Source organism: Gossypium hirsutum, chromosome A10 (assembly GCF_007990345.1).
Source record: "Gossypium hirsutum isolate 1008001.06 chromosome A10, Gossypium_hirsutum_v2.1, whole genome shotgun sequence".
NCBI lineage: Eukaryota > Viridiplantae > Streptophyta > Magnoliopsida > Malvales > Malvaceae > Gossypium > Gossypium hirsutum.
In genome coordinates, this window is record NC_053433.1 from 51,968,799 (window position 1) to 51,987,795 (window position 18,997).

General features: G+C 34.6%; 2 protein-coding genes across 2 annotated transcripts; both read right to left on the reverse strand.

Moving 5' to 3' along the window:
• Positions 1-3,325: 3,325 nt before the first annotated feature.
• On the reverse strand, positions 3,326-6,323 carry LOC107947909 (cellulose synthase-like protein G2). Its single transcript, XM_016882408.2, has 8 exons — positions 6,178-6,323; positions 5,893-6,105; positions 5,703-5,802; positions 5,497-5,633; positions 5,042-5,389; positions 4,630-4,953; positions 4,449-4,531; positions 3,326-3,470 (listed from the first exon to the last, which is right to left on the reverse strand). Exons 1-8 carry the CDS (start codon positions 6,292-6,294, stop codon positions 3,326-3,328), a joined length of 1,467 nt encoding a protein of 488 aa, XP_016737897.2. The 5' UTR covers positions 6,295-6,323.
• A 276-nt stretch (positions 6,324-6,599) lies between these two features.
• On the reverse strand, positions 6,600-7,253 carry LOC121207998 (cellulose synthase-like protein E1). Its single transcript, XM_041078533.1, has one exon. The coding sequence runs from the start codon at positions 7,251-7,253 to the stop codon at positions 6,600-6,602; it is 654 nt and encodes a 217-aa protein (XP_040934467.1).
• Positions 7,254-18,997: the final 11,744 nt, after the last annotated feature.

Sequence of the window (18,997 nt, forward strand, 5' to 3'; positions counted from 1 at the left end):
ACTTGAAAAAAAAATGTAGGTGATCATGACAAGTGTATTCGGCTTAGGGCATAAGGATATGAAAATTTTGGGTATTTATTTTGATTGTGTGTGCATGACTATAGATAGTTGGCTGAAAAAATATTATAAATACATGGTGTATGTTAAATTTATTAAGCTACAAAACATTATACATGTTCGGCCAAAGTAAATTATTTGAGTAAAGTATATATTGATGGTACATTTCGGCTGGTATAAAATGTATATGGATGTCGTATGACTATGTTTGATTTGGGAAGTAAATTGTTTGATTTAGCTCAAGAGCCTAGAGGATCAAAGTTGGATAAGGGAAAGGAAAAAGTGATCGAATAGCCGTCGAAATCGTTCGACAACATCCGAGGTAAGTCTTTGAGTAATGGAACTTAGTTTATGATTTGATTAAGTTATGACGTATAAGCATAACAAATAAACAGTGATATAATGATTTTACTTGAATTATATGCCGAGATAATTAGTTTATACCTATGACGGGTAGCCGAATGTGCACAGAGATCATGTCATAAAGCAAATCAATTTATGCTCTTTGTATGTGGCTATTGAGCCGAAAATGGGAATGATTGATAAGTGTCTTGTGTTTGAGTTCTAGTGATGAAAATGAAATATAGATGTGATATGATTTATTGATATATGTGCATGAATATTCGGATGATAACCGGGCTAAGTCCCGAAGGCATTTGTGTGAGTTACTATATCTGGGCTAAGTCCCAAAGGCATTTGTGCGAGTTACTATATCCGGGCTAAGTCCCGAAGGCATTTGTCCGAGTTACTATATCCGAGCTAAGTCTCGAAGGCAGTTGAGCGAGTAGCTATATCCGGCTAAATCCCGAAGGTACTTGGTTTGGGAATGAGCGATCTTGCTGTAATAATTTCAATTAATACGCTTGTAAAATCCCAACGATGAGGTATGTTTCGTATATGCATTGGAATAGTTGATTCCTTTTAAATAGTATTCGCTCAGTCGATTAATAAGCTTCCGGCCTTTGGTTAAGTTGATCCCTTATGTATGAATATAAGGGTTGGAAATGTGAAGTAGGTATGATTTTGAGAATATGTGTATATGAAATTATCCGTTTAGTCATATGAATGCTATACTTCAGTTGTGCCTAATTTCATTGCTCAAACTTACTAAGCATTAAATGCTTATTCCGTTTCTTTGATTCTCTGTTTTATAGATTTTGGTTCGTCAGCTATCGAACTCGGGAGTGTCAAAGTCGAAGTCGCGCACACTATCAAAGCCCTTTTGGTACTCTTTTAGTTGAACTCTGATAATGGCATGTATAGGGCTGCCCTTTTGTTGTTAGTCAAGTACTTTGGTATTGTATATATTTGGATAGCCATGCGAAAATGGCTTATATATTTTGAGCATAGCGTTATAATCATTTTGTATATATATGGTTATTGGGAGGTGTGGAAATGCTTGGCAATGATTAGCCATTGGAATGGTTAATCACGATCATATTTTTGTGCTATGTATGTTAAAGGGCTAGTTGAATCACGAAAATTATGGAATAGGTAAAGTCTACCTTAAAAACAGATGCCGACAGCAGTAGTGATGTGAAATTGAAAAATCTCTAAAAATAGTAGGAATGGAATTAAATAGTGAATAAATTATGTAATCGAACCTTGATGAGTCTATTTTCATATGGAAGAAACGAAACGATCATATGAGTCGTAATTTAAGAGATGTTTAAGTTTTCGTGAAACAGGGCCAGAGTGATTTCTGGATCCCCTGATCTGACTTTGGAAATTCACTATAAATGAACCAGAGATAATTAGAAGTCATCCCATATATGTACAGATTCCGCTTCGAGTCTAGTTTCATTAGAAACAAACGACATAAGTATTGAAGCCTTGTACAGGGAGATATCTAAGTCGTAATGCATGAAGGGCAGAGTAGTCGAACCCTGAAACAGGGGAGACTTTAACTAATAAACTGTACTAATTGGCCCAACCAAAAATTCTAGAAAAAATTTTTAGATAGATATTCAGGAAAAATTTACGGAATCGGTTTTCGAGCTTCGGAACTCGAGATATGATTTTTAAAGTGACTGTGATGCAGTTAACCAGCATGTCTGGAAATTTAAAAATGAACTGTGTAAGTAAATGAAATAAGTCCGTAAATACCTCGTGTTCGACTCCGGCAACGGTCTCCGGTACGGGGCGCTACAGCTGCAGCATCTTTTCACATGGAATGGCCATTCATTTTTGTGCATTCACACCAAAGGACCATTCATATTCGGGTTTCACACTTGCATGGCCATTGGAGTGCCCCAAAATGCTCATTAAAGTCAAGAATCTTTAGCTCATCCAAGCAGCACATTAAAGAAGCATCCAAGTAGCCTTAAATCACCTTGGCCGAATCTGCTCATGTTATTCACCTCATTAAATTGTTCTAATTATTTTCAGCTGATTGAGATCTTCCAAGTGTGTCCATTGACATCTCCCAAGTCCAAGGAAGCTTCATGGAAAGTGCTAGGAAGCTTCAAGGAAGTTTCCACTTCCTCAAGGGTTAAGTTGCTGTCCATTTAAGTCCCCTAAGCGCCGATTCGGCTAGCTCCTATTTTAGACTATAAATATGTAGTTCATTCTGCTTGAAAAGACTAATGAACATTTTATGAATTTTTCTTACTTTGTGAGTTTGTTTTCAACTCTCATTGGTCTCCAAAGACTTGTCTGACTTATCAAGAAACCCTTATGGTGTCAACCCATCTTTGTTCGAACTTATCACTTTGTTCCCAAAGTGTGGCGTTCAAATTATATCGAGGTTCCTATCATCTTTAATAGCAGGTCGAAGTCTTCATCAACTACCCAATATCCTTCCATCGCCTTCCCGACATAAGTGTTCTCATAAGTAGCGGGTTAACACACCAATATTGAGTTAGTTCTTACTTGAACCCTTAGCCGAATCCCATTCCCCATTTCTTAAATTATCCAATAACCACCTTGAGCCATTTTGAGCCTAATTCTTTCTTTCCATACAACCATTCTCGAAAGAACCTTAACTTACTCGATTTACGATAGGGCAAACATTACGACTCAAATCTCAATCGAGGCGAGTGCGTATCAATACCCAACTCGATCCCCAAGTCTACGCTATAGAATGCTATATTCGTTGTCAGAGCAACTATAAACTCAATTCCATATAATTCAACAATTTATATGAGCTATTATGCACAAAATTTTTAATGTTGAACCAGATTCACGTCACGACTATAAAAGAATCAAGTTAAAATTTATAAATACATTAAAATACATTAAGAATTTGAAAAAGCAAAATCTTGCAAATTCAATAACTTCCAATAGCTAACCCACCTCTATCGTTCATCACAGTTGTTACCGCAAATTTTCCTTCACCTTCAACTGTCATCTCTCCATCATCATCTAACGCCATTACCATATCACTGCTACTAAGTTCTTGAACCAAGCTCCACCTCCAATATCCTCACCAATACCTCAATGTTCATCACTCGCAAAACACAATCGAATCCAACCCAACACCACTCATCGCGCAACGCCACCAATCACCTTACCCGGTTCCGCATCACCAACATTTAATTTCAATCAACTATTTTTTCATTTTAATTAAGAGTTTATAGGTTCAATGTTTAAGGAGTCAAATTCATAGTTAACCACTGTTCTTCATTGTTTATTTTTTACCAAAAAAAGCCTTATCTTTTCTCATCTTGGTCTACTTTAATAGTCATAAAGTAGGCAGAGGTTAGCAATCAACATTTACTGATTTTTTTCCTGAGAAGATGGAGATAAGGAAGATGGATGAGGAAGGGGAGGGAAAGATATAATATTTTTTATTTTTAGTTTAATTTTTAATTAATATTAATTTTAAAATTTTCATTTAATTAAAAATGTTACATGTTATAATCTGATTAATTTTGAAAGTCTTTTTAATATGAGTTAATGGTTGGACTAAAAATGATAATGTAATAATAGTTTAGTTACCATTTAAAAATAATAATACTTAAATGGAAAAAAGCCTATAGCTTAAGGGGCATTTTTTCATTTAAGCCAATCACCAAAACTTAATAGTTTAGGGACAAAATTTTCAGTTTTATTAAACGCAGAATGATCATATTTTTATTAATTAAAGTGCCAAAACTAAATTATCAATTTTTGTAAAGTTGAGAGATTAATTTTTAATTTAAACCAAATATTTTTCCACCGTGCAACCGAATTCTGCTCCACATATTTACTTCGTAACCAAATGTACATAAATGATAAACTAATGAGTAGTAATTCATATGGCACACATGTCGGATAAATTCATGAAATTAAAGATTTGGCATAATTTAAATGGGTAATATCTCAAGTGATTTAAGCATTCAAGCCATAAAAAGGAAAAAAAAAAGAGAGATATATTTAGCATAACTCCTTGAAATTCATTGCATATTTACTTTAAAATCTGCTGTTGGTTGCCGAAGTTGTTTACTGCTTCTCCTTTTTGCTCCTTTTCAATAAACCTTGAATCATGGGATAGCTAAGAGCCATGATAAATAAGGAGAGAAAAATCTGCCCAAACATCTCTTCATAATTTCTTCTTAAAATAATTCCTCCTAATCCACCAATGAAACACACCATATTCAAAATAGCCATAGCTGACAAAGGAATCATGAACATTGTTGTCCCTTGGAAATCAAATTCACCCTTCTCATATTTTTCCAGTTTGTCTTTGTCCACTGCTTTATTTGTTAACCTGAAAGTTGTTTTCTTCATTCCCGACCATTTCATGAATAGGTCTAAGCATCCAAAACAGCTACCTGAAACTGACTTTATCACCCAAATTCTCTGTTCATTCCACCATGTCAATGTTGTGCCTCCATCAGATAAGACCTCATGCAGTTGCTGTCCTATTGCGGATAGATAAACTGTCGAAAAAACCGCAAACCACGAGCTTAAAACCTGAGATTAAGACCAAGAGTACATGTTAAAACTCATTATGGCAATTCATACTAACGAAAAATTAAAGGTTTTTCATTTTTGAGTTTACCTTGGGGTACAAGGGAATGCCATTCAGGAAGCATAATTGAGGAATTATGCCATATATGAGGAATGCAATGGCATACAGGGGTTGGTAAATGAAATATCCGTAACACATGCTTTGTAGGATTGACATCCTCGAGACGCCGTACGAGAGAGGGCTGAACCTTGACAGACCGATTTGCAACAAACCAGAGCTCCATTTCACAAGTTGAACCAAGGCATCCTTCATATCAATAGTGGTGCAACCCAAGAAACATGGCCTGGTCGGACAAAGATACACTGAAGTCCACCCTCTGCAGTGCAGCAGGTAACCTGTAAATGTGCTCTCCAACAGGCTTTCATAGGAGAATCCTATCTGTATACCGAACAGTCATTTCTTTCACCATCATATATTCATTTATGTGGTACCTAAAAACCAAGCTCTACAAAGAAACTTTATATTAATGGAGGGTATATACTTGCCTCTTCACCCCATTTTGTGTTTCTTTCGTAGTCACACGAGGCCAAAAGCTTGGCCTCTTTTAAGATGGCAATTTCTTCTCCACTGCTAAACTTCATCAAATCACCAAAAGTCCTTTGAGCCTCAGAGGGATGCTTGTCTAGCATTAACAGTAAAATTTTAGTATGTACTCATGTTTGTGAACTTCAATAAGGAAACCGCTGCGTACCTTCACAATTAGGACTTCCATATAATGCCTTCCTCTTTAGGTAGAAGCCGGTACCTGAAAGAGATGGCCCTCGAATTCCATCCATTCCTTGCCATTTTATCTGATTTCAGAGAGCATAAAAAACTGTTTGTAACTTCGTATTAACTACTAACTATTTCTATATTTGATTTAAAACAGTCAAAGAATTTACCCTGTAAGCCGATCGGGCTTGGTTATCGTATATGTCATTCTTGCTAATATTGTAGAACATTTGCGGGAATTGAACGAAAGCTAGAGATGGGGACATCTGAGGATCGAGATGAAAGCACATCGCTTGTCTAGCAGAAGTAGGGTCATTGCAGTACATGTCACAGTCCAATACTAAGAGGTAAGGGCCATTACTAAACTTCTCCGAAACTCGAAGCTAGCAATGACATTGCTATATTAGCAATCAAGTATTGTATAGTGCAAGAAGTACAAAGCATCCATAACTTACAAGGGCGTTGAGAGCGCCGGCTTTGAAACGATGAGGTTTAGAAGGTCGTCTTTCGCGTGAGACATATACAAGGAGAGGCATCTTAGTACTCTCTTCATCGTTCTCGTTATCATCCATATAGGTGTCTCCATGTATGACCTGCAACAGGATAGCCATAATCAAGAACATTAGTAGTTTCACTGATGCTCTCAGGCTTGATCTACTAATCAAACAAACGTGAAAACCGAACTGGATATATCGATTGCATACCTCAGCATGAGCAGGCCTGTCCAATACAACATAATTGCTTGCATCTTCACAAATTTTCTCCACATTTCTCTTAAACAAATTGTACTTCACCTGCAGAAATGATCATGGAGTTACATATAAGAAATTATTCAAAGGACTCTCTCAAATAAAATAAAAACAGTAACTGTTTTAGTTCAACCAGTTAATAAACTTACTTCAAGTTCATCTTTCTTGGCACTAAATTCATCAGTAATTGAAAGTTCTTCATACTTGGCTAAAGAGAAAAAAGCCTCTGGGCACCTAGTTTTGATTCTATACTTCATACAAAATGGAAGCCAACGTTTACTAAATGCAAAAGCTTCCTTTAGAGCATACAAGGTAATATAAGATCCCCCGTCATCGGAAAGATACACCGCTAACTTCTCTGGCGGATAATCAAGTGCTAAGGCCGATATAATAGTGTTCATAACCTCCATGGTCGGCTCCTTTTGCGGATCAGCAGTGCACACAAACACATCAAGCCCCTCCAAATTCATGTTAGCAGGAATTTCATCGATCGAGACTGTACGCGACAGAGGCCGCCAACGAAAGGCCTGAGTGAGGCACCAAATGAAAGTGAAAATGAGCTCAGAAATAGTGATGAGAGCCCATGATAAAGCTGGCAACCTATTTCCATTGAAGAAATGTGATATCCGGTAGTACAGCAACAACAGTGTGACTGTGAAGTGGAAGAGAATGTGAAGCCTGTTGGTGATGATACGGCGTGTAAGGATGGTGCAGCTATGAAGAACTTTAGTGGAAGCCATATCTTCTTTATCGTATGAGCTTGCCAAAGCAACCGTTTCCATTGTTCTTATAACACTGCCTCACTAAGCCTATATATGTTTTCTCTTATATTTATTCCGGAAAGTGTCGTTATGTAAATGTTTCGTCTATATTTATTCTATCCTCTGGCCAGGTATATTTCACTTTCTAGTTTGAGTTTTATATCTACTTAATTTTATTTATAATTATTGGAATATATGTTATTTGTGTACTTTTAAACTAAAAAATATTGCCACAAACCTTCCAAATTGCTCTCATAATTATGATTGATAAAACAACTTATTTAAGCTGACATTGTTATATAGGCTTAATCAATTAGTACAGAGGTTTATAGTTCGGGTCACAATGTTTTTAAGTATATATAAATTTAATTCAAATCACGACAAGGTGCAATTAAGTTTCGGTGATAAATGGTGATTACTCACATGAGCCAAAGCCAACGACAAGGTTACTTATAATTGGATAAGCTGGATAATTTGAGACAGATAACTACTAAGGTCATCATAGTTTAGTCCTTCAGCCCTGAAGATAATTATAAAGTAAAAAGAAGACAATTTGCATTTTCGAAATATTAAATAAAGTTGTCATTATTAACGAACAATGCAGGAAATAAAATTATTTTATAATATTAAAATATAAAACCTTCCTCATCCACATAAAAACCATCTCAATATCACTCAAGGCGGCATTGAAACCATCCCTTACCTTTGTCTGCAATTGCTAGAGCCAAATGAAATTAATATAACGAGGCTTTTTTAGCGTTGAAGTCAAAATAATAATTTGAAAGGAATTCAGATACGCTATGAAAAAAATATAGTAAAATATTAAAAGCAAAATGAGAAATGTAACATGGACACAAATATAGGAATGCATTAATAAATAACAGTAAATTATTAGCATTATTGACATTTCCATTGCAAGAAATGTAGAAAGATAGAAAGAGGGAATAAAAATAAAAATTGGAGGATGCTTGATAGGGAATAAAAATGAGAACAATGAAAATAGGAGAGATATAATTTTTTGTCCTAATATATTAAAAGTTAATTGTTCCAAACTCGACTGATGAGAGGAGGATATGCTAGTTTAAAATTATGTTTTTTTTTCAGAAGATTCATTTTTTTTTTCTTCTCATTCTTCAATTCTACAAATCAATGGATGGAAGAAAATTATTATTATTTTTTTAAATTTTTCTATCTCTCCTACTAAACATATATGGAAAGAAAATTTATATTTTCCATCATTCCAATTTTCTTTTCACTTTACCAAACATGACCTTAAGAAGATCAATTGGTATGGAGCGCAGAACACACCAACAAATATATAGTATGAAATGGGTATAAATTCTTACTTAAGGAAAATTCATCTACTATGAGAAATGTTTGTCGTATTTTATAAGAAACACTCAACACCCTTTATAAGCAATACGGAATATTATAGTACTGGCAAAAATACACATTACTATTTAGAAATTTATACATAACTATGTTCTTACTAAGCACAATTTATGTTTAAACATTTTTTTATCTTAAATGCCCACGCTATTAAGACATAACTAAAAATGCCTTCCATATGGTGTAGGATTGTGACATTGTAGGTCAAATTTAAAGAAAGTTGGGAATTGAGTAACCCTCGGAGTACAAGCATAGTTTAACCAATGAGAATGTCTTTTCATCATTCCCAATGAGTAGAATGTCATCGACATATAGAACTAGATAGTCCGCCTTTCCATCCTTAACACATTCATAATACAAAGTTCATCAACCTTTGATCGCTTGATTAAATCTTTGTTTCTATAATCAGCATGTTTGCTTAAGTCTATATATGGATCTAAGTAGTTTACAAATTTTATACTCGTTTCCTTTAGCTATATATCCAATAAGTATCATAATGTTTATGATTTCTTCAAGATAGACGTTCAAGAACATTTTCTTGACTTCCATGTTAGATCTCATAATTGAGAGCCGCCATAATGGATAATAGTATATAGATCAACTTGAGCATGGCAATTGAAGAGAAGATTTCCTTGTAATCTGTAACACCTTTAACCCGTATCCGTTGCTGGAATAGGGTTACAATATATTACCTATCAATAACATTATAAAAGTACACATTCATACATTCATAATCAAAGTCCATACACATCAACCATATTGTCCCTTTTAAGATCCCACTAGACCTTAAAATATGCTTAGAAGAGGTTCGAGACTAAACTAATAACATTTGTAAACTTTAAGGTACTTAGAAAATTTTCAAACTATAAAGGGCCACATGTCCGTGTAAACAAGCCGTGTGCCTCACACGGCTACCAGACACGCCATATCACAAGCTGTGTGAAAACAGGGCATACATACTAACTTGCAACACATGGCTTAGGACATGCCCGGATGCCAGGCCAAAATCTAAGGGGTTACTGACTTGGGTCATACGGTTGACCACACGCCCGTGTGTTAAACCAGTGTGTGCCTTTCGAAATGGCCACACACGTCCATATGCCAGGGTTGTATGACTCGCACGGCCAATAGACATGCCCGTGTGTCTAGGCCGTGTCAAAACTATAGGGTATACTAAACTTTAATTCGAAGGGTCCCCCAGGGGACACACGGCCGTGTAACATGACCGTGTGTCGCACAGGGCTAAGAGACACATCTGTGCCTTTGCCCGTGTAGACAAAAATAGACCATTTGCAAAGCCAATTTGCCAACCTATATTCATGTACACAAAGCAACCAATTTGAAACCATTACAAAACAGAAATAGGCAGCCAAACATACCAATTCATACACATATCATGCCATCTATACACAACCATTTCAACTATCCAATTCCACAACCAAAACCTACTAAATATTTATACCAAAATTATTAAACTTGCATAACATCTATATGTATTCTATCATCACATTTTCACCCATTTCATGTCACATAACTTACCATTTCAACATCATATAATTAAGCCACACACAAGGCATCATATACATTACATAATTAACTTATCCAACACATTATTTAGGCCAACTCAAAAGACCAATATATACAACATTTCCAACCCAAAAGTAAGCCAAATCTCATGGCTCAAATCTTAACACAAAACATATCATTAACTCTCTAGCCTATACATGCCATATACCATATTTACAAAGCTTCAAAAATACCAACAAGTAGTCGATAGCATAATGATAATTTTTGATGATCCTCAATATCCAAGCTAGCTTTAATGATCTATAAAACATGAAAAGAACACACAAAGTAAGTTTTATAAGCTTAGTAAGCCATATACAAATAAAGCTATCATATAAACATACTCATATCAATTCAAATATATTAAACATAGCTTAACACATTCAATTACACAAACCTTTCCATTGTACACATATTCAATATCATATTTGAATCCATCAAATAAGTAATTCATGTATAAGCACATATAGATACACAAACCTTTCTCGATGCATAATTATTCACATTCACATGTAAGTTTATCAATTACTTCTCATCTTAATGTTTGTATGAATCTTATACGTACTTGAATCACTTAGCTCATTCACATAATCTTTTTCAACTTGACTTTGCCCGTTGAACCATTCGGAATCGTTAAGGATACTCAGAAATCACATGAGCTCGTACAATGCCATATCCCAGATATGGTCTTACATGTTGATACGTATCGATGCCACTATCATAGATAGGGTCTTACACGAAATCATAATACGATCCCAATGTCCCAAACATGGTCTTATATGCAATCTCAATACAATGCTAATGTCCCAAACATGATCTTACATGTAATCACATCTCGATAACCTAATGTCATGACATTCGTATCCTATGCTCTTCTTAAGGTTCGTACGGGACTTTCGGATATCGAAACTTAATCGTTCCTCGCTCAATATTCACAACAATTCAATAACAAGTAAACATATATAATTTAATTTAATTGCATTTATTTGCATATGAACTTACCTCGGAAATGATAACGGCTAAACAAGTTGATTATTCTACAACCTTCGACTTTCCTCGATCTAATTCTAATTTTTTTCGTTCTTAATCTATATAAATACAGATTGTTCTAATTTAATCACATTTATTCATTTCAATCCAAAAACAAATAATTAGGGCATTTTACACTTTAGCCCCTGAAATTTCACATTTTGACATTTTAGTCCTTATTTCATAAAATCACGAAATATACATAATTTCACATTTCTCATGCTTAGCCGAATTTTCATCGAGCCTCTAGTAGCCCATAACTTTCACTTATTTCACATTTTAACCCTTCAATTTCTCATTTTCACAAATTAGCCCATAATAATCAAATTCATCAAAAATCCCAATACAAAACATATTAACCCAACACATTTATTTCATTTTTCATCAATTAACAACATAAAACTCATGGATTTTTCCATGGCATATCTCAAAATCATCATCAAATTCAAAAAAATCAAGCATGGGCTAGCTAAAATACTAAGCAACAATCACAAAAACATAGAAATCATCAAAAGATTGATAAAAAATCATATACCAATTAGCCAAGATAAGTGCAAAATGTTTGAAGGCTTAGAAACCCTATTTCTTTTGCTGATTTTCGGTTGAATATGGTGATAATGAAGCCAAATTTTGGTTTTCTTTTATTAATAATAACTTTAATAACTAAATTACTAATTTAACCTTAGTAAAAACCATTAAAAAACACATAATATAAGGCCATTAATATCCATTAACCTTATCAATGGCATAATAACATCATAAGGACCTCTCAATTAATAAGCCATAACAATTTGACACTTTTAACTTATAGCATGCCACTTTTGTATTTTACGCGATTAAGTCATTTTATCAAATTAACCACTTAAACGATAAAATTAGCGCACAAAACTTTCACACATATATAATCATATGCTGTAAACACATAAATTAATATAAAAATTATTTTACAAATTTAGATTTGTGGTCTCGAAACCACTGTTCTGATTTAACTGAAATCGGGCTGTTACAACTCTCCCCCTTAGAGATTTTCGTCCCCGAAAATCTTACCACCGAATATATTTGGATATTACTTTCTCATAACATCCTCGAGTTCCCACATAGCGTCTTCTACCCCGTATCGATGCCATAACACTTTTACTAATGTTATTCTTTTGTTTCTCAGCTCTTTGATCTCACGAGCTAGAATTCGAATCGATTCTACATTATACGATAAGTCTGACTAAATTTCAACTTCATTCAGGGAAATAACATTCGAAGGATCGAATCTGTACCTTCGAAGCATCGATACATGAAACACATTATGAATCTTTTCTAACTCAGGTGGCAACAACAATCTATAAGCAACCGGCCCAATATGCTCAATAATCTTATACGGCCCGATAAATCTCGGACTTAACTTGCCTTTTCTGCCAAATCAAAGTATTTTCTTCCACGGAGATACTTTCAAAAACACTCGATCCCTGATCTAAAAATCAATATATTTTTTTAAATCTGCGTACGATTGCTGACGATCTGGCGCTGCTTTCAGACTTTCACGAATCACTTTCACTTTCTGTTCAATCTCTTTAATCAAATCAACCCTGTGAATCTTATTCTCACTGAGCTCAGTCCAATACAAAGGTGTTCGACATTTGCGACCGTACAAAGCTTTGTAAGGCGCCATTTTTATACTCGATTGAAAACTATTGTATATGCAAATTCAATCAATGGCAAGTATCACTCCCACGTACCTTCAAACTCAAGAATGCAACATCTCAACATATCCTCGAGTATCTGAATAATTCGCTCGGATTGACCATCCGGTTGTGGGTGAAAAGCAGTACTAAAATATAGCTTCATACCTAATGTATCTTGTAGTTTCTTTCAAAACTGCGATGTAAATCTCAGATCACTATCTGAAACAATAGAAATAGGTACTCCGTGTAATTTTACAATCTCGGAGATATACAACTCAGCGAGCGTGTCAAGCGAATAATTTGTACCCACAGAAATGAAATGAGCTGATATTATCAACCGGTCAACAACAACCCAAATTGCATCTTTCTTACTTGGAGATAGAGGTAAACCCAAAACAAAGTCCCTAGTTACTCTATCCCTTTCCACTAGAAAATCATAATCGGCCGCAATAAACCAGACGGTACCTGATGCTCAGCTTTGACTTGCAGATAAATTAAACATTTTGAAACAAATTCTGAGATATCATGTTTCATACGAGGCCACCAGTAAAGCTGTTTCAAATCATTATACATTTTAGTACTTCCCGAATGAACAGATAAATAGCTACTATGTACTTCTTTCAAAATCATCTGAATTAACTTTGAATTTCTCGAAACACATATTCGACCTCTGAATCTTAAATAGTCATCTGAATCAACTTGAAACTCTGAATCAAGGTTCGAATCACACTGAGCTTGTTTTGCTAACATTTTATTATCAACTTTTTGAGCTTCACAAATCTGTTGTATAAACAATGGTTTCGCTTTCAACTTAGCATCAATTGAGCCATCATTAGACAAGGTCAATTGAGTATTCATTACACGCAAACCAAACAAAGATTTCTAACTTAATACATCAGTAACAACATTTGCTTTTCTCGAATGATAGTCAATCACTAGCTCGTAGTCTTTTAGCAATTCTAGCCATCTCTGCTGTCGTAAATTCAAATCTTTCTAAGTCATCAGATATTTCAAACTCTTCTGATCTGAATAAACATGACATTTCTCTCCGAACAGATAATAGCACCAAATCATCAACGCAAACACGATAGCTGCTAATTCCAAATCGTACGTCAGGTAATTCTTTTTATGCGACTTTAATTGTCTCGAGGCATAAGCTATAACTTTGTCTTCCTGCATCAAAACACAACTTAGGCCATTCAATGATGCATCACTATATATCACAAATTCTTTACCCGATTCTAGCCGTACTAACATTAGAGCTTCAATCAATAGGGCTTTCGATTGATAAAAACTTTTTTGGCACTTATCTGACCATTCAAACTTAACATCTTTCTGAAGCAGTCTCGTCCATGGAGTCGCAATCATCAGAAAGCCTTTTACAAATCATCGGTAATAAGCAGCCAGTCCTAGAAAACTACAGAATTCAGATACATTTCTTAGAGGCTTCTAATCCATTAATGCAGAAATCTCGTTCGGATCGACTCGCTAACACAATATGTCCTAGAAAACTAACTTCACGCAACTAGAATTCACATTTACTAAACTTTACATATAACTGCTTATCTCACAAAGTCTATAACACTACTCTCAGATGTTCAGCATGCTCGGATTCATCATGGGAATAAATCAAGATGTCATCAATAAAACAACAACAAATTGATCCAAATACGGTCTGAAGATCTGATTTATTAGGTCCATAAAAGCAGCAGGTGCATTCGTTATCCAAAAGGCATAACTAAAAACTCATAATGTCCATACCTCGTTCAGAAAGTTATTTTCGATACATCAGAGTCTTTAACTCGCAACTGATAGTAACCCGACCTCAAATCTATCTTTGAAAACATTGTAGCCCATTTTAATTGGTTAAACATATCATCAATCCGTGGTAAAGGGTATTTGTTTTTTATCGTCACTTTGTTTAGTTGCCTATAGTCTATACACATTCTCATCGTGCCATCTTTCATTTTCACAAATAATAAGGGAGAACCCCAAGGTGAAAAACTCAGTCGTGCAAATCCTTTATTGGTTAATTCTTGCAACTGAGCTTTTAGTTCTTTTAATTCTGTCGAAGCCATTGACACGGAGCTATCGATATTGGAGTAGTTCTCGGAACTAACTCAATACCAAACTCAACCTCTCAAATTAGTGGTAAACTTGGTAACTCATCAGGAACCACATCCAGATATTCATACACAACTGGTACTGATTCAATCATCTTTTCTGTTATATTAAAATTGAGTACATAAGTAAAGTAAGCTTCATAACCTTTTTTTGTATATTTCTGAGCCAACATCGAAGATATTACTGCCGGTAAACCATTCAAATCATCTGATTCAATCCGAATTATTTCATTATTCTGACATCTCAGATCAATCGTGTTTCATTTGTAGTTTACAATAGCATCGTGCAATGTTAATCAATCCATACCCAGAATTATATCAAATTCGTCGAATGGCAATAACATCAGATCGACTAGAAAACAAAAACCTCGAATCATCAATAGGTAGTTCTTGCATAGTTTATCCACCAAGACACATCTGCCTAAGGGGTTCGATACTCTAATCACAATTCAGTAGACTCTATAGGCAAAGTCTTACTGGATACTAAAGTCACACATACATAAGAATAAGTTGATCCTGGATCTATCAATGCAATTACAGTAGATAAAGAGTGAAAGTACTGGTAATAACATCTGGAGATGAAGCTTCTTCTCGAGCGCTAATAGCATAAGCTTTGGCAAGTGCTCGGGCTTCAGATCTCACAGTCATGTCTTTAGCCATTTTCTAGCTACCACTCACATTACCCGTGTTTCTGGGTGGTCTACTTCGAGCTGTCGTGTTACTCAGCCTCATATTCTACACTATCTCTTGCTCAACCAACTCAGGACATTCACGGATGAATGATCTAATGAACCACATCTGAAACAAGATTGGCCATTCAATCTACAATTGTCTGGATGTCATTTACCGTAATGCTTGTACTCAGGTTGATTCGGCCTGATGTTACCAATTCTAGCTACTGAGGTAGCTTTCAAACTCACAGGTGGTCTGTCTCGATCATATTTAGAATAACCTGCAGTAGTCTTTGAACGGTTAAAATCATCTCAAAATTTCTTTGATGTCGACTGAAATGACTACTCGATAATCTTTTTCGTAAATCTCTAGCTTCAAAGTCAGCTTTTCTTTTCTCTTTCCCGAGTTCCTCAACTTTACACGCTCGTTCAACAAGCACAAAAAACTCTTTTATTTCAAGAATCCCAACTAACAAGCGGATATCTTTATTCAAACCATCTTCAAATCTCTTACACATAATTGCTGCTGCTGATGATGGTCGTAAACCTAACTAAAAATTTGACTAAGGCAAGCGCACCTATCGAACAGTAGTATAGTTGTGGTGGGACCGGAAATATCGTATCCATAAGGCCTAAAAGTACTAGTAATTACTATCTTTTTATTATCTAGCCTAAGAATGGAAGGGATGTTTTAAAACTAAAATTAACTATCTAACTAACTAAGGTTACAACAGAGATTAAAGTTGGAAATACTTTTTAGAAAATCGATGGAGAAGACAATACCCAAGGAAGAATCCACCTGGACTTCACTTATTACCTTTGAGTTAGACGATTTATTCACTTGACTTAAACCATAGAAATCCCTAATTTATGTTAATATCTCTCTCGAGACTAAAAACAACTGACTCTAGGTTGATTAATTGAAATCTCTTACTAATTAAAACCCCTATTGTTACATTAACTCGATCTATGGATTTCCTTATTAGATTTGACTCTAATCCAGTAGATTTATGTCATCCTATCTCTTGGATTGCATGCAACTCCGCTTAATTATGAATGATATACTCTTAAATAGGGACTTTTGCTCCACTGAATAAGCACATCAAAAATCTGAATTAATATCTTGGAATATTAAAGAAAGGGTTAAATTCACAATTAAAAATAAGAACAAGTATTTATCATATAACTCAAATAATAATAACATCCATCTTAGGTTTTATCCCCCTTAGGTATTTATGGAGTTTAGTTCATAATAATAATGGAAAAAATCTCAAAATTAGGAAAAACAACAAAGCATAAAGAAACCCAAAGAACTTCTAGGAAATTGGATGGAAATCTTTAGTCTTGATGTAGATCCTGCCTTTGAGGTGATTCTGATGGCTGTCATTGAGTATTTTCTACCTTCAAATCTACGTGTCCCTTTAATCCTCTTCTAGGGTGTTTTATATAGACTTTGGAATGCCCAAAATAGCCCAGAATTAGCCTTTTCCAAGTAGAATTAAACTTGGGCTCGATAGGGACACGGCCATGTGCCACGCCTGTGTGCAATTCTGACTTGGATTAATGTCGACACGAGCACGATACAAGGGCGGTGGTCTACCCGTGTGTCATACACGAGCGTGTGGATCACCTGTGTGGAAGTGCTTAGGTCGTGTTAAACACTAATTTAGGCCTAATTTCTCTTTTTTTGGCCCGTTTCTTTCTCTTTTCGCCATCCTAAGCTCTCCTAAGCATAAAACATGAAATTAAAGGATTAAGAGCATCAAATTCAATGAAACCAAGGAAAAATCATCCATAAATATGCCAAGCATGGGGTAAAAATATGTATATATTATAGTTTATCAAATATCCCCACACTTAAGCATTTGCTTGTCCTTAAGCAAAATCCTCAACTCAGAATTAAAATAAATTCTTCTCAACTTATAATTCTCATCAATAATGTTTGAAATAATCCATAAGTAATCATACGTTAAGAGCTTAACTATAAGAACATTAAAGTTTCAAACTATCCAAATTGAGCATTTCAATCATAAAATCATAGGTATCCCTATTTATCTAAGTAATCACCTTTAATTTCAAATTGACAAGGTTGAGATCCTCATTAATGATTCACTCAAATCACTCAAAGTGTTTAAGGTTCAATAATTAAGCACTCAATAGTCAAACATGAAAAGTTATTACCATAGGATTGCATAAAAATCAAATTTCCACCACTATAAATGAGATGATACACAAATCAAAAGGTCTTTAACAGGGTTGTAATGGGGCTTAGGTTAAAGGTGTTGATAAAGGCTAAAAAAAAGGGTTAGAATCGAGATTAATTTAATAAATTACCAAACTTAGAAAAAATAAAGCTAATTACTGAATTACAAAAAGTGCCAGAATTAACACTATTCGAAACTAATGACACGAGCTTTTTCTCAATATAATAACTTTAACTTATCCAAGCTCTCTAGCACAATATGTAACTGAATGAATGTACGATTTTTTTTAAAAATAAGAACAAGTACAACAATGGAAAGCACATAAGAAATAATTCTGCAAATGGAATGAACGAACATATTTCGGTAACTAATCAAATCAAATCTTGATAAAAAAGAGTTAATAAAAAAAGAAGAAATTCTTAATGAATCAAAAAAGGTTAAGTTGTGGGTTAATATTAAGGGCAAAATCAAGAAATGATAGTTAAGGCCCCAAGGGGGTTCACTAGGGGTTAATTATGTGGGTTTTTATGGGGTAAATGGGTTAAAACCTAAGTGCCTTTATCATTGTCGTATATCAAATCAAAGGTGTGGTCTTGACATGCATAATCAAAGCAAGTTCTAGAATAACAAATCAATGTTGACACACTCATAACTAATAAAATCAGTGAGCAAGAAAGATATATGCTCTAAAAGGCTCAAAATCTCACGAAAATTATGGGTATTTGATGTCAATCCTGTAAATTCAAAACTTCAAGATAATACCTTAATTCAGGGAAACAACCTAGCAAGTTTAATTCTCAAAATTCAACTTATCATGCTTGATCCTCTAATGTCTTAAAGTTTAAACAATCAATGCACGGTTACCTATGATTTAATTCAAAACATACCAATCAAAATCATAAATCAATCCGAATTCACTCTAATAATGATAAGAGAAAATTATTTGAGAATGAGATAAAAATTCAGGGATTTTCTAATAATCACATAAATAACCTCTCCAAACTTAAGATGTACATTGTCCTAAATGTACAAAGATAGATAATAGTAATATAATCATAATATCAGAAGAGAGAGAGAAGCGAAACTGCCTTGAATTTTTAGATATAA